Source organism: Argiope bruennichi, chromosome 7 (genome assembly GCF_947563725.1).
Source record: "Argiope bruennichi chromosome 7, qqArgBrue1.1, whole genome shotgun sequence".
Taxonomy (NCBI): Eukaryota; Metazoa; Arthropoda; class Arachnida; order Araneae; family Araneidae; genus Argiope; species Argiope bruennichi.
Window position 1 is genome coordinate 114,438,033 of NC_079157.1, and position 15,392 is coordinate 114,453,424.

At 30.3% G+C, this 15,392-nt stretch overlaps 1 protein-coding gene across 1 annotated transcript; it reads left to right on the top strand.

Annotated features, from left to right (window-relative positions):
• Nucleotides 1–9,569: 9,569 nt before the first annotated feature.
• Nucleotides 9,570–11,280, top strand: LOC129975547 (uncharacterized). The gene is made up of 2 exons (XM_056088608.1): nucleotides 9,570–9,609; nucleotides 10,730–11,280. Exons 1-2 carry the CDS (start codon nucleotides 9,570–9,572, stop codon nucleotides 11,278–11,280), a joined length of 591 nt encoding a protein of 196 aa, XP_055944583.1.
• The last annotated feature ends 4,112 nt before the right edge of the window (nucleotides 11,281–15,392 follow it).

Here is a 15,392-nt window from a genome sequence, read left to right on the forward strand (position 1 = left end):
AGCAAAAAAAGAACATGAAGGAAGCAACCTGAAATTGGCTTCTTGTCTGGTCAATGTCTAGAAAACAGACGAAATTCTAAAGATATTTCTCAAAGAGCATCAGAAATCTTGCAAATGACTTTAGGACTATGAAGTTACAGCTTGTTTACAGAGGAGTATTAGTAGATATAACTCAAATATTTCCCTTGCAATCGGTACTTTATCATTTCTGCATCCTAATCAAGAAATAATTATATATTTCAATGGTAAGTAAAGGATTCCAAAAATTGCTATAATTTCTTAAAAACTATTCAGGATTGCTATAATTTTAGCAAATCTTTCAAAAAAAAGGATTGCTTTAATTTTTTAAAAATATCTTCTATTTGATCCAACATATTTTTGAAGATTACTTAGAATAATTAGTCAATAGCTATTAATATGTCTATTTGAAAAAATTTAAAACATTTAATAGAAATTAAAATGAATGATGCAGCAGAAATTCGAAGATGAGAGTTAATTTTTGTTTCTATTTTGGTGGCATGTGTCTGGCCGTAGTTTGAACTGTTCTCATTTGAAGAACGTCAATGAACAATTTTCTACATATCCATCTAACCAAAAAAATGCCATTGGACTAAATGGATTAAATATTCGTAACCGCCATACATGGCTTAGTTCTTCGGTGAATTCTCATTTTGAAACCACGAAGTCATTGTGGTAAACCTTTAAATAGATCATTTGACTATGGTATAAAATTATCTAAAGTGAATACCTGTATAATAAAGTGAAATACCTCTATCATAACTACTTCTGGATACAGTATCTTTCTAAAAATACCATATTTTAATTGTTAATTGCGATAAAATTTATTAAAATATTTATATAAATATAAGATACAAAAATAACAGTGATATGCATACAATTATCACTTAAAATTGCTTCAAAACGCTGAATGTCACGCTAATTTCACATGGCTTGACCCTCAGGCCAAAATGAATTTTTCATTATGCTTTTAATATATTAGAGAAATGTTACTTACAACACATAAGTTAATTTGTGTAATCATTTATAAAGCCTTAATTTTAATAAGACCCCAAGTGACCCTCATGTCGCTAAAAAGCAGTCGTTTATGTTTGTATATTTTGTATTGCATTAATTTCTCACACCTTTTTAATAATAATGATATTGTCTCGTAGATGAAGTTGGCGTAGATAAACCATGTGTTAACTAAAGTCCAAGATAACACTCGCTAATCTCAACCCGAGACTTTATTCAAGGAACTAAACCTAACATCTGTTTTTATCCACAAGATGATATGACTCGAATCTTCCTGATTTAGAAAGATAGAGAAATTATAAGAGCATTCTAAAACAAATGATAAATAACAGAAAGTAAATCTCGCTAATCTCAACCCGAGACTTTATTCAAGGAACTAAACCTAACATCTGTTTTTATCCACAAGATGATATGACTCGAATCTTCCTGATTTAAAAAGATAGAGAAATTATAAGAGCATTCTAAAACAAATGATAAATAACAGAAAGTAAATCTCGCTAATCTCAACCCGAGACTTTATTCAAGGAACTAAACCTAACACCTGTTTTTATCCACAAGATGATATGACTCGAATCTTCCTGATTTAGAAAGATAGAGAAATTATAAGAGCATTCTAAAACAAATGATAAATAACAGAAAGTAAATCTCGCTAATCTCAACCCGAGACTTTATTCAAGGAACTAAACCTAACACCTGTTTTTATCCACAAGATGATATGACTCGAATCTTCCTGATTTAGAAACATAGAGAAATTATAAGAGCATTTTAAAACAAATGATAAATAACAGAAAGTAAATCTCGCTAATCTCAACCCGAGACTTTATTCAAGGAACTAAACCTAACACCTGTTTTTATCCACAAGATGATATGACTCGAATCTTCCTGATTTAGAAAGATAGAGAAATTATAAGAGCATTCTAAAACAAATGATAAATAACAGAAAGTAAATCTCGCTAATCTCAACCCGAGACTTTATTCAAGGAACTAAACCTAACACCTGTTTTTATCCACAAGATGATATGACTCGAATCTTCCTGATTTAGAAAGATAGAGAAATTATAAGAGCATTCTAAAACAAATGATAAATAACAGAAAGTAAATCTCGCTAATCTTAACCCGAGACTTTATTCAAGGAACTAAACCTAACACCTGTTTTTATCCACAAGATGATATGACTCGAATCTTCCTGATTTAGAAAGATAGAGAAATTATAAGAGCATTCTAAAACAAATGATAAATAACAGAAAGTAAATCTCGCTAATCTCAACCCGAGACTTTATTCAAGGAACTAAACCTAACACCTGTTTTTATCCACAAGATGATATGACTCGAATCTTCCTGATTTAGAAAGATAGAGAAATTATAAGAGCATTCTAAAACAAATGATAAATAACAGAAAGTAAATCTCGCTAATCTCAACCCGAGACTTTATTCAAGGAACTAAACCTAACACCTGTTTTTATCCACAAGATGATATGACTCGAATCTTCCTGATTTAGAAAGATAGAGAAATTATAAGAGCATTCTAAAACAAATGATAAATAACAGAAAGTAAATCTCGCTAATCTCAACCCGAGACTTTATTCAAGGAACTAAACCTAACATCTGTTTTTATCCACAAGATGATATGACTCGAATCTTCCTGATTTAGAAAGATAGAGAAATTATAAGAGCATTCTAAAACAAATGATAAATAACAGAAAGTAAATTAATAACAAAACTATTTTAAGCAACTTGTTTGGAGTGAGAAACAAACTTATGAACTATCGCTTTCGGTTCGTAGCATTCTACTACTGAGCCATTCAATCCGCTACAAGTTAGAACAAGTTTCGTCACAATATTATTGAAAAATTTATAAACAGTGAACATTTACTGAAGAAATGTGAGGGTTTTTTTGTTATCTTGGCATCGCCGATCACCGGTGATCCCCCTTCGTGACGTTATAAGCAAACCGTACCAGTCATTAATGACCCCTTATGCTCCTGTGGTATTCATTGTATTAAATCCTTAAAAATATTGGTTAGTCCCTAGTAGCACACAAATATAATATTGTATTACATTGATCAATATTCACAATATTGTAGAATATTGATTAATATCATAAAATATCACACAATATTGTACAATATAGTGCTACAGGCTGTGCTACTTGGGGTATTTAACTATATAATAATGCTTAATTCATTTATGTATTTTAGTAGAATAAATTCCGATGTAAGTATATTTAAAAGTAAATACCAATTTAAATTGTTTATTACATATAGATTCGCGAACAACAAAATAATTCATTGTTAAGCAATTCAAAATTTTGCTTTGAGTTGCTAAAGTAATTTCCAAATCGATTGACTCTCCACTTAGTGATAAATAAGGTAGACGAGATGGGTTCATTTATTTTAGGTAGACAAACACTTTGTTCAAGCAAAATGTTTAAATAACCACTTTTCTGTTACTTAGCACAAGTATAAATCGAATTTCCTCATTGAGAAACAAGAGAAATCCATCTAAGATCTTCCATTTGTGCACTTTTTTACGGCTGTCGCACAGGAATGAATAGAAGTTCGATGTTGCTCGGAGCAACGGGATACAAAATGGCTCAGTTTTATTGCTCCATTTTCGATGGCATTCATCACCTTTTCCTTTTATTCCAGGATAATATCCTTCGAATACAATTCTGAGGAGCTGCTATACTCTACTTATAAAGATTAAACCATTTCCGGAGATTTAGTGCGATGGATTTCGTTCAGACTTAAGACTTAATGAAATGGAATTGTCTCTATTAAATACAAAAAGATTTACTTGCAGTCGAAAGAGCTTTAAACGAATTCGTAATTCTATTTCTTCTTTAACAGTGTTGTAACTTTTGAAACTGACGACCGTGCCTTCTACTCAAAAATACAGTTAATTTTGCAATATTATTGTCAAAAATTGCCCCGAAGACATAATGTACATATAAATTACCTAAATGGAATTGCCCCTATTAAATAATAAACTATTTAATTGAAGTTCAGACAATTTTAAATGAATTTGTAATTCTATTCCTTCTTTATCAGTTTTGTGACTTTCAGAACTGATGACTATGCACTCTACTTAAAAATAAGTTAATTTGGCGATATTCTGACTGTGAATTGTATGTCTAAGACACAATACGTATATGAATTTTTGAAATGGAATTGTCTCTATTAAATAAGAAAAAAGATTTACTTGCAGTCAAAAGAGCTTTAAACGTTCTTTTAATTCTATTTCTTCTTTGTCAGTTTTGTAAATTTCCGAACATATTTAGCCGTACATTCTACTTAATATAAATAAATTTAAAATAAATAAATAAAAATATAAGTAAGTTGGCAATATTCTGGGCGGGGCCTGTGTCCAAAACTCAAAATGTGAATTATTGAAATCGTTTGTAATCTAAAATTAAAATTATAAATTGAATTGTTTTAGCAAAACATGGCAAGTCAAGAGATGGCAACGCTCCATGCACAGACATAATTATGTATTGAATTTACAAGGTATATATAACTGAATATCCTAACACTGTAGGGTCATTAAAAGAAAACAAAAGAAAATATAACTTAGTTATTCATCGAAAATTACAAAAAGCAGTTGGAAATTTAAATTCAATACAGTTATAAGTGTTCATTGCCCGTTCGTTTACTCAGCCGATTTTTGTTTTCAGAATTTGCAGGTTTTCAAAGTGTGCTGTGACACTTTGAAAACTTGCAAATAAGATCGTCATCGCTAGTTGGTGTGAGGAAATAAACGCCTGCCGTTTGATGTAGCCTCAAACAGTAAGCAGACAAACTTTTAAGTATCACCATACACGCATATCTGCTTGTTTTCAAAGGCATGGAGAAAAAAAATGCGGAATGAGTTATAGTATCATTTCAACATCTTTCATATTTCTGGGGAAAGGTGAATATTGGACATTTATAATTGCGTTGAATTTTAATTTTTGATTTCCGATGAAAAAGTCTATAATCCTAACAAATTTGAGATATTCCCTTATAAACCCCTTGTAGTTTTTTTTATAGCTGCACGTTTTCCAAACTAAATGTGATGCTATGTTCTTTCTTTCCTGATGTTAGATGCATTTTTCAATCCTTCAGACATAATTTTGAATAAATCCGAGTCAAAGATCATGATAAGAATTTTTATTAAAAATTTTCCCATTGTATTTCACTTTAAACAATCTACGCAGATATAAAGCAAAAAAATATTAGTTTAAATTATATTACCAAGCAATACATTTTTTAAATATAAATAACAATAAAATTTGTGCTTAATCTAACGCTTTCATTTTTTAAATATTACAAATGACAAATATTCAAAAGGTATAACGAATATTTTTTCATCGGAAGTATAAAACAACAACAATATAAACGCAAAAGGAACTAACTCTTTATAGAAAGTATTAAAATCATATTTCATTGGAACACTTTCGTTTACATTACTTAACAGTAAGTCAGGAATGAAAGGAAGTGTATACTTGAGATGCCATTTCTAAAAATAAGTTAACAGAAAATATTAAAAGCACGCATGTTTCAAGATCGGCTTATTTTTCCACTTTGAATCAGTTACAATCTTCAATTCAGTCTGACAGTACACAATAATTTCCTATTCCTGTTCCACATATTCTGTGATTAATTTCACATATAAACCACGTTTCTATTTCCATAATTCAATATGTGTCCTTATTTGTCACCGAATTCTTCTCGATACAGAATTTGCAAAACCGTCGCGTTACTTGAAATGAACCAGAAGAAGTAGTTTCCCCAAACTTTCTCTCTTGCTCTCTAATAAACTTGTCGTGCCTTGTCATAACATGTCATTGGCGTACAATACATACAAAATATAAGCTTCTGGCATGAATTCAGCATCTTTACTGATTCTATCGCATTATTCTTGGCGAGTTATTTGGCGATGATCATAATTAAATGTATTTAAATTCAACCATTTTTTACAAAAATTCGGGTAAATTTAATTAATTATTAGAAGATCAAATAACTTTTTCTAAAAATGAAGCGAACGCCAATCCTTATCTAATAAGCAAATTTTAATAACAATTATCTACTATAAAAGATTGGGCTTAGGCTACCTTGATATATTATTTATAAGAATAAATATTTTTAATAATAAAAAAATAAATAAGTTTAAATAAATGAGTTTTTAATTAATATTTGAAAGATTAAATTGCAAAATATAAGGAATACATTTCATATTAAACGTAGATGTTCATTCATAGTAAGCTTTTTAAAGAATAAATTATTTCATCAAATTAAGACTATATTGCTATTAATCATTTCGCATATAATGGCATGTCTGACTCGCGCATTGAATTATTATTTTTACTTATAAGTCTTCAATTAAGTGAAAGTATTAAGTAATTCAAAATGCAAATATCTCCTAAAAATGCTTCAATATTTGAAATAAATATTCAATATTTACATTAATATAGAAATTAAAGGAATAATAAATGTCCAAAATTGGATAAGCCATTAGGAAGTTAAATAAATTCGCAGGTCAAAAGATTAGATATAAAGAAACTATGTCTTTATTGCCTACTGAGCTACCTGAAAGGAAGTGGAAATAAATAAGTTAATAATCAGGAATAAATAAGAATAATAAGGAAGTAAATAAGTTTACTATCTGTGTCTTTATTGCCTACTGACTACTACGCTGCCTGAAAGGAACTGGAAATTAATAAATTTATAATCATTAATAAATAATAAAAAACAAATAAGAATAATAAGGAAATAAATAAGTTTACTATCTGTGTCTTTATTGCCTACTGACTACTATGCTGACTGAAAGGAACTGGGAATGAATAAATTTATAATAAGGAATAAATAATAAGAAGTAAATAAGAATAATAAGGGAATAAATAAATTTACTATCTGTGTCTTTATTGCCTACTGACTACTATGCTGCTTGAAAGGAGTAGGAAAAGAATTCAAAATTTTGGTGAATGCGTGCGTGATATTATAGAGGAACTGAAGGATTTTTCTTCCCCAGAAATAAATGTTCTCTGTTTTATCGATTTTAAAAGTTTCCGCGGAGTGGGTTTATTGGTATCTATGATTTTCTGCACTGTGGAAGAATGTTTCAGTTAGGAATTGTGTCTTTAACATTTTCTTCAACATGCACACAACTGGAGTGTTTCTTTAAATCTCTTTTATTCGATTTTCAAGATTCTTGTTTATTTATTTTCTAAAAATTCTTCTTTATTTTCTGCATCAGAGTATTCAGTATTGCAAAACATTTTCGATTGCTACTCGAAAAATATTTTAACAAAATATCTTTCAATGCTTCTTTAAAATTTTAAAAGACAGTAAAGAATACTAGATTTATTAATCTTTTCAATCTAAACTTTGTATAAAGTAAATATTTACATAGATTTCGAGATTTCCTGATATACGAAATACAGAGAAAGTGATGTAAACTTTAAAACAATCGAACTCGACATTTTGATGAATCTCCATGTTTTCAGCCTTCTTCAGATCGAAAAGTACCTAGTTGGAAAATATCAGACTAACGGTTTATCTACAATAAGGATAACTCAGAAACACTTTGAGCTATACAAATGAAATTTAATATATGGACTTTACTGCAAATTTGTAGAATTCTGTCAAATTTTGAGCAAAACCTCTTTAGAGCAAATCAGTTTGTCCGGCTGTTCGAATATCCATTAACACGATAGCTACAAAATAAAAAGCGCTAAATGAATAAATTCCTCCACACAAATTTAACACCAATATTGTATATACACATTAAATTTTGAGACAAATCCAGCAAAAAATTGAACGTATGTTGGACTGCTCTTTCAGAAACATGTTATCGCGTTGCATCGACTAATATATCAAATATAAAACGCTATTTTGTGATTATAAGTGTTCAATTAATGATTCAATAATAAGATTCAATTAATGATTATTTAATAATTAAGTTAAAATATTAAAAAAGTATATTGTTATCTAGAATATATAAAATTCAAATTTACAAGCCTTTAGCAAGTGAGAAAAAAGAGTGAGAAATATTAGAAAAATTACTTCTTTACAAGTATAAAGCAAATTAAATAAAAAATGTTTGAAAATAAATAATTTTTCTACTTCCTATAAATATTTTCCTCTATTTAATAACTGATTTTGCTTGCATCTGTTAACAAAGTATAGCAAGAACTAAAAATTATAAAAGGATTTTCAATTTTTTTTTTATCTCCCTCTTTGTGGTGTGCAGAAACATAGCACTTTTTTTTAATATACATAAAACTTAACTTTAGATACTATAAATAACACTATTTCAATTTTATTTTTAAAATTATTTTTAGATTTTACAAATTATATTTAAAAATATTTCTATTTCCCTCTTTCCACTATATTTTAATAAATAATTATTTATCAGATAATTATAATAATTAACTTATATAAACGAAGAAAATCGAATGTAGTTATTATTTCTTGGTTACATAATTTGAAATAAAAGTGTCTAAATTAAAAAAAAAAGTTTTGTTATTCAGTTTCTAAAGACGGCCACTAAGACTATTAATTGAATGGCTACATTTAAAAAATTTGATTTATAAATAAAAGCTACAATCATATTTTAAAATATTCGTTACAATTTGAATAAGTTTTAAATCCGCTGCACAATTATGAACTATGATATTTTTACAAGCTGATAATCAACAATCCATTCCAGACATATCAGTTTTTATTTTTTTGTTTTATTACAATGTGCGTGCAGAAGACGTTTCAACATATTTAGTCTACAAAATAGCGTCAATGTTCATTAATTTCGGTACGACTTTAATTATGATGTCTAGTATTTAATTTAAAATGATCATTTTTCACCAGACACTCGAATATATATTAGTAAACCACATTCTAAAATATGGAGAATCATTCTCACGTGTTAAATTGGTAATTAATTACAAAAGATATGCTTAAAGTATAAAGTGAAATACATTGTTCGTCAATCATTACTACAAAATATACAAGTTCCTGGAAATGTTTATCATTAATTTTCTCCAAATGAAATGATGTTTGCACTTCCTAATATGACAACTTTATAAAACAAAATAAAAAAATATTTCAATGCATTCCTCTCACAGAAGTCTCTATGCTCTTTTATCTTAAAGAGAATTGTATTCCAATGAACTTATTAATTCCTTATATAATTAAAAATAAATCATTCTTACTGTAAAATCAGTGAGACTAATCTCTCCAAATTTAATACAGCTGAATTTGTGTTTTAGCTGCGTTTTTTCCCCAACTGATTGAAACCGAAATTTAACACAAAACTATAATGGCAGTCACAAAATCACATATCAGATTTAATATATTTGCGTTTTTGAACTATCCCTTTTATTTCGCTTTAAAAGTATGGACTAACAGATGTTCAACCCCGTTGTTGGACTTAACTCAAAATTTGTTAGGTGTCTACAGTATAGATACTATAATTGCGTACCGAATATTATTGATCTAACTTTCTTCTTTTTGTAGCTATTGTATGTTATTCCTATGAGTAAACTAACCTAAATTTTAGCAATGTCGACAGTGAAATTTTATGTCGAGGAGGCATCAAGTTGTAAGCAGTTTCCTTAAAATAACTTTTATCCATACTACCATTAGAAATGTGAAAGTTTGGAAGGATGGGTGGATGTTTGTTAGTTAATCACGTCAGAACGGCTGAATGGAATTGGATTGAATTTAGCACAGAGATAGCCTATGTCCTATTCCAGACTCTAATTTACTATTTATTACGGTTAAGTGAGTGGTTAATTTTTTATTAATTAACAACTAACTTTATCGCCAGAAATCTGAAGCCAAATCTCGTCAAAAATGAATAAGGTTTCAGTTTTTTTCCCCTATGCTAATGAGATTAGGCTTAACATGTTTTCGACCGAATATTTCAAACGAGTATTTATTTTTTTTAGTGTTTGATGAATTTAAAATTAAAAATTGTTAGTTAAACGATCTTTTGGATTCATTCTGAAGTACTTTTAAATTAAAATAAAACATGAATAAAGGAAATTGAAAATTACTAATCTGCATTGAGTTACCCCAACTGACGTAGAAAATTCACGCATTTACGTTACCTCAACTGGCATTGAAAATTCACGCATGCGCAGTGTGTACCGATTGTTGACAACTGTGTTTTCATTTTAATTAAAAGTTTAAAAATTATGTGTATTAGACTGTTGTAGCTATCTCAATCTCGATCGATAAATAAAATAGATTCGACTTCATTTTAAAGAAGCACGGAATTGATTTGCTGTTTTGTTTTATTTCAGGTATACTATGCAAATAAATTGTTTTTAGGTTAATTGAGTATTTTTGTAATGAAATTGTATTTATGTTATTTATATATTTTTAGTATATGCTTATAGTTTTAAGTGCATCGTTTTTAGGCTAGTTTTAAGTTTGTTTTATTTGTTATTATTTGAAAGTTTTTCAAAATGCCCAGAAAACGCTAATCTAATCTTTCGAAGAGCAGTAATAAAACTCTGGCTATGAAAGAAGACCTGTTTGCAGAATTAGTGAACACTTGGGGACTATCAAAACCCAACCAGCTGTGGGAGAAATACAAGGACGCTTTATCAGAAGATATCGTGCATAGGCTGGATGGCACTCAAATGACCTAATCATTAACGAAGCTTTGGTATTGATTGAAGATAAAAATTTTTCCATATCTGGAAAATGTCCAGCTGATTTCGGCCTACTCCGACTGCAGCGAAGCGGGGAATTATCAGGCGAAGTTGTGAAGGAGCTAAACTACGACACCACAATTTCGGAAGCGCAGGTCAATGAAATGATACTACGATTGCTTCCCAAGCAGCGTCAGGTCTACGAAGCGATTCTGAACCTAGTAAATAGTGGAGAGGCTGGATTATTCTATCTTGACGCTCCAGGGGGTACGGGTAAGACGTTTGTGTTGTATCTCCTGACAGCCCAACTCTGCAAAGACCGCAATATAGCTATGGCTGTAGTTTCCTTAGGCATTGCTGCAACTTTGCTTAATGGTGGCCGAACTGCACATTCCGTTTTCAAATTGTCGCTTAATCTTGCAAATGAAGATACTCCAACATGCAACGTCACCAAAAACAGCGGCCGGGGAGTTCTTTTGCGGCAGTTCAAGTTGATAGTATGGGACGAGTGCACAATGTCGCACGAGCACGCATTAGAGGCTTCAACCACAGCCTGCAGGACATCCGCGGCAACCAGGCGGTGTTGTTGTTTTGCTCGCAGACGATTTTAGACAGACGCTGCCGACTGCTGATCAGACGGTCAATTCTCTTACATACACATCAAAATTTCCACGCGAACGAAGTCGTTGGTAATTGGTAGTTGATTATAAATAGTGTCTATACAAAAACCGACTTTTTTAAAAACCGGTTTTCGAATTCAATATTTCAAAAAAACCGGTTTTTAGCCGGTTTTTAAATTATTTTCAAAAAATAGAATAGGGGAAAATAATTTATATAAAATAACAAAAAAAAAAAACGAAATCAATATCAAAGTCAAATTATAAAAAAAACAAGGATTACATATACATATTACTTACACAAAATAACGAAAACTCAAACAAAAATTTCAAGCATTTATATTATTTTCACTAATTTTAATTTCTTCTAAGAAAAGAGGATTTTAAAAAAGCATGAAATATCCACTGAACGGTAGTTAAGTCTTCTTATTTTAAATCACAATATTGCACGAAATTGAAAATACTCGTTCACTGGCTACTGAGCTTGGTTTTCTAGTTTACATGACATCAAATAACAAATCTAAGTATTTTGTTCTTTTATTCGTTGTCTCAAACAATACAAATTCAGCTTTCAGCGTCTTTGGATTTGTAAGTTGTTCTTCAAGGAATTATGAATTGATTTTTCCATGGCTTCTTTTAAAAAAGCATTATTCTGATGAGTAGTTTCTTCGATTTGCTCTTCATCAGAATTGGTTTCCACGTAAGAATATGAGAATATTTTGAACTATATCTTTTCAGATAATAATTTTGGTTTTTGAAGCTAAAGAAAGTACACTAGATTTCTTCTTTGAACTAGAAATGTTTTGTTTATTTTGCAAATACAGCATAGTGTTGGTAATTCTACTTGTCTATTTTAATTTTTTCTTTTAAAGCATATAATAATTTCAAACATATTTCTGTATTTAATTTTAGTTCATTTAACAGAAATTCAAATATATTTTCATTTATTAATAAATCGGCATCTCGTCGCCCTAAACCTTCAACTGTTAGACAAATCGGTCACAACCCATAAAATTGATTTTTTTTTTGAAGAGGAATATTCAGGCGTTCCGGAAAACTTGTTTTTTTTATTATTTAAAAACCGTTAAACCCTAATTATAAAGAATGAAGTCAATGCGCTCATTACTGGAGCAATAAAAATAATGCTATAAATGTTAAAATCAAAGTTCAAATTAACATTACCAGACCTTGGTCAACAAATTCGAACCATTCATCCTTTCTGTCTAACATTTAAACGAATTCAAAGAAACTATCTTAAAATGGTGAAGCAACAGACCAGTTGCACAGAGCTAACTTCTCTTCCGCTTCGGCCGAAAAGCTTAAACCACTTCTCATATTCTCACTAAAAATATACTTACACGAGGCAAGCTTAAATAGTAGCCAAATTTGCACTGCAGTTGCTGCCAACCATAAATCACGAAATTTTCAAAAAGGTCGGGTTTGAATCGGTTTGTTTACTAGAGATCATGGCGCGGAATTGGAAAAACGCAAGGACACCATAAAAATTCGGATCCGAAATAAATTTCTGTATGAATCTTTTCCAAATACCCAACATTGTGTTTATTTATTTTCGAACAGTAGAACAGACACATTTTCTCCGAACAAATCTTGCTCAAAATTTGATAGAAATCAACAAATTTGATGTAACGATCGTATACAAAATTACATCCATCTAGCTTAAAGCCTTTTCGAGTTATCTTTGTTGCAGACAGACATACTTACAAAAGATATGTTTTTCGAACTTGGAGAGGTCTGAAACATAGAAATTCATCAAAATCTCGAATTTGAATTTTTTTTTGACGATTACAATGCTTTATTTAAATTTCGCATGCGGTAAAATGACTGGGACCGATGGCATGATCCTCTAATCCAGCTCCTTGCAAGTCAAGATTGAGGATGGCTTGAGGTTGGGGGTTCTATCCTCGACTTTCCCATATTGATTTGGAGTATGAGCCAAGCACTGTGTCGATATGGTTAATCTGTGGGAGCTCGGGTTAACCAGATCGATTAAAGAGGGAAGGATCGGTTCAGGTTGGAATCGGAGCAGGCAAAAGTCCCCGCATCGTGTAGTAACGGGATTGCGCCAGTGAGTGGGGAGCGAGTGGTTGAATGGTTGGACTCAGTCTTTAAAAAGAGCCGGCGTTCTGGCATAGGGATAGGGTGTCTTCCCCGTGATCTGCGCACCCCGGGTCCGAGTCCCGCTTCGGGCATGGTTGTTCTTCTGTGTTCTGTCTGTGAGGTGAGTGAATGTGCCCCCTTATAAAAAGGGGTTGTGCAAGCGAATGTGATGCGTGTAGTAGCTAAGTCGTACTCTTGGACCTACTGAAAAAAAAAAAAGCAAGAGACGTTCACTTGGCTTAAATCGCTGATAGATAACTGTCAACGGGCTTGTAAAGTGCCATAAGTCACAATCATACGGGAAAATAAAAGTTTTTAATTGCCTTTGCTTTCACATTAATAATAAATGGATATTTGATTACTGTCAAAATAATATTTCTTAATTTGAATGCTTTCAAATGGAAGACTGATAATCGCTGCTTCTATTTTTCAAATTTCGTAACTGAAATGTGTTATTAATTCATTTCTCTTACAAAATTTTCTTTTGTCCAAAAAATGTCCAAAAGTTTTTAATAATAATAAAATATAATTATTACTGCTACTGGTAAGTGAACGAAATGAATCTACTGCACGTTATTCGTTCATTCTATTCATAAAATGTATCAATTATTTATATTTCAATTTTTATGCGAGCCGCGGAACTCAGTAATAAGAATTAGTTCGTTTCATTATTGTTTATCTGTTGTAACTCTATGTTAACAATATATTTCAAATAACAAAAGTTTGAAAATATTTTATCATTCGTTAATTTTTCAAATCATGCATTATCCATACCAATATCTTGTTCCATTTCAAGCAAATATTGCACCATATACTAACTGTTCTTCATCATATTTTACGTAATATTCTTTTTCAACCATAGATTATATATTAAGTATAAATTAATAATAAAAAATTGTTTTTGAACTCATAGAGGTCAAAAACATAGAGATTCGTCAAAATCTCGAGTTGCAATTTTTTGACGATTACTGTAAATTCTCTATACTATGTGTCCGAGAAACTAAAAAAGTCGATAAGATAGTATTGCAAAAATTAATATTCATTAACATTTATGATGCTTCTAAAATTAGAGTTCTATTTTCAAGAGTTTGTCGGCCTTGCAAAATGTGACATTTTTTTTTCTTTAACTCGGCATGAGATCACAAAACATTGATGAATGACCACGGAAAGTTATCTGCGAATAAATTAAGTAAAAAGATGCAAATAGACGGATGAAACTTTGCACTAAAGTATTAATGGGATACAAATTTACAATAGTACAAATACATGAATAAAAGCAAGCGAAACGTATATTACTTTAAAAGTCTTTTCAACATGTACTTCAAGTACTCACGGATTTGTTGTTTACACTATATCTTATTTGTCATTATATGCTTAGTAAAATGGATAAAGATAATATTTGTGGAAATGTGAATTTATAGAAGATGAAGAAGACGCGATGAATGTTTTGGACGGATTATCTTGACTCTGTGGTCCTACATCTCCGACACCAGATAGTTATTTTATTTAGAGCTAGTTAAAAATATTACTAAAAATATCCAAGCTTAATTATTAAAAATTAAGCTTGGATATTTTTGGTGTCTTTGGGGGTTTCTTACGAGGTTCCGTGACTGAGCATCTAACCATACTTTAGAAATGTGATTTTATATTTTTCTAAACTTATTTACATGCTTTATATACTACTTCAAAAGAAAACTGTTATTTAATTCCCTAGAACAGAACCACCAGCTGTGGGCGCTGGTAGTTCTGTTCTAGGGAATTAAAGTCCATGTTTTGTACTCTATGCTTTATTGCAAATATGAATTGTTCCTAGAGGTCTGAACAACCTTCAAAATTTTTCTCCTCTAAAATTTTAAATTCACCATCAAGAAAAAAATATATATCAACCATTTATAAAATATTCATAAATAAAGTACATAATATCGTTACATGTTTTTAAAGGAACCTTTTACGACCCAGATACTTGTAAAGAGAATTCATTCGACAAT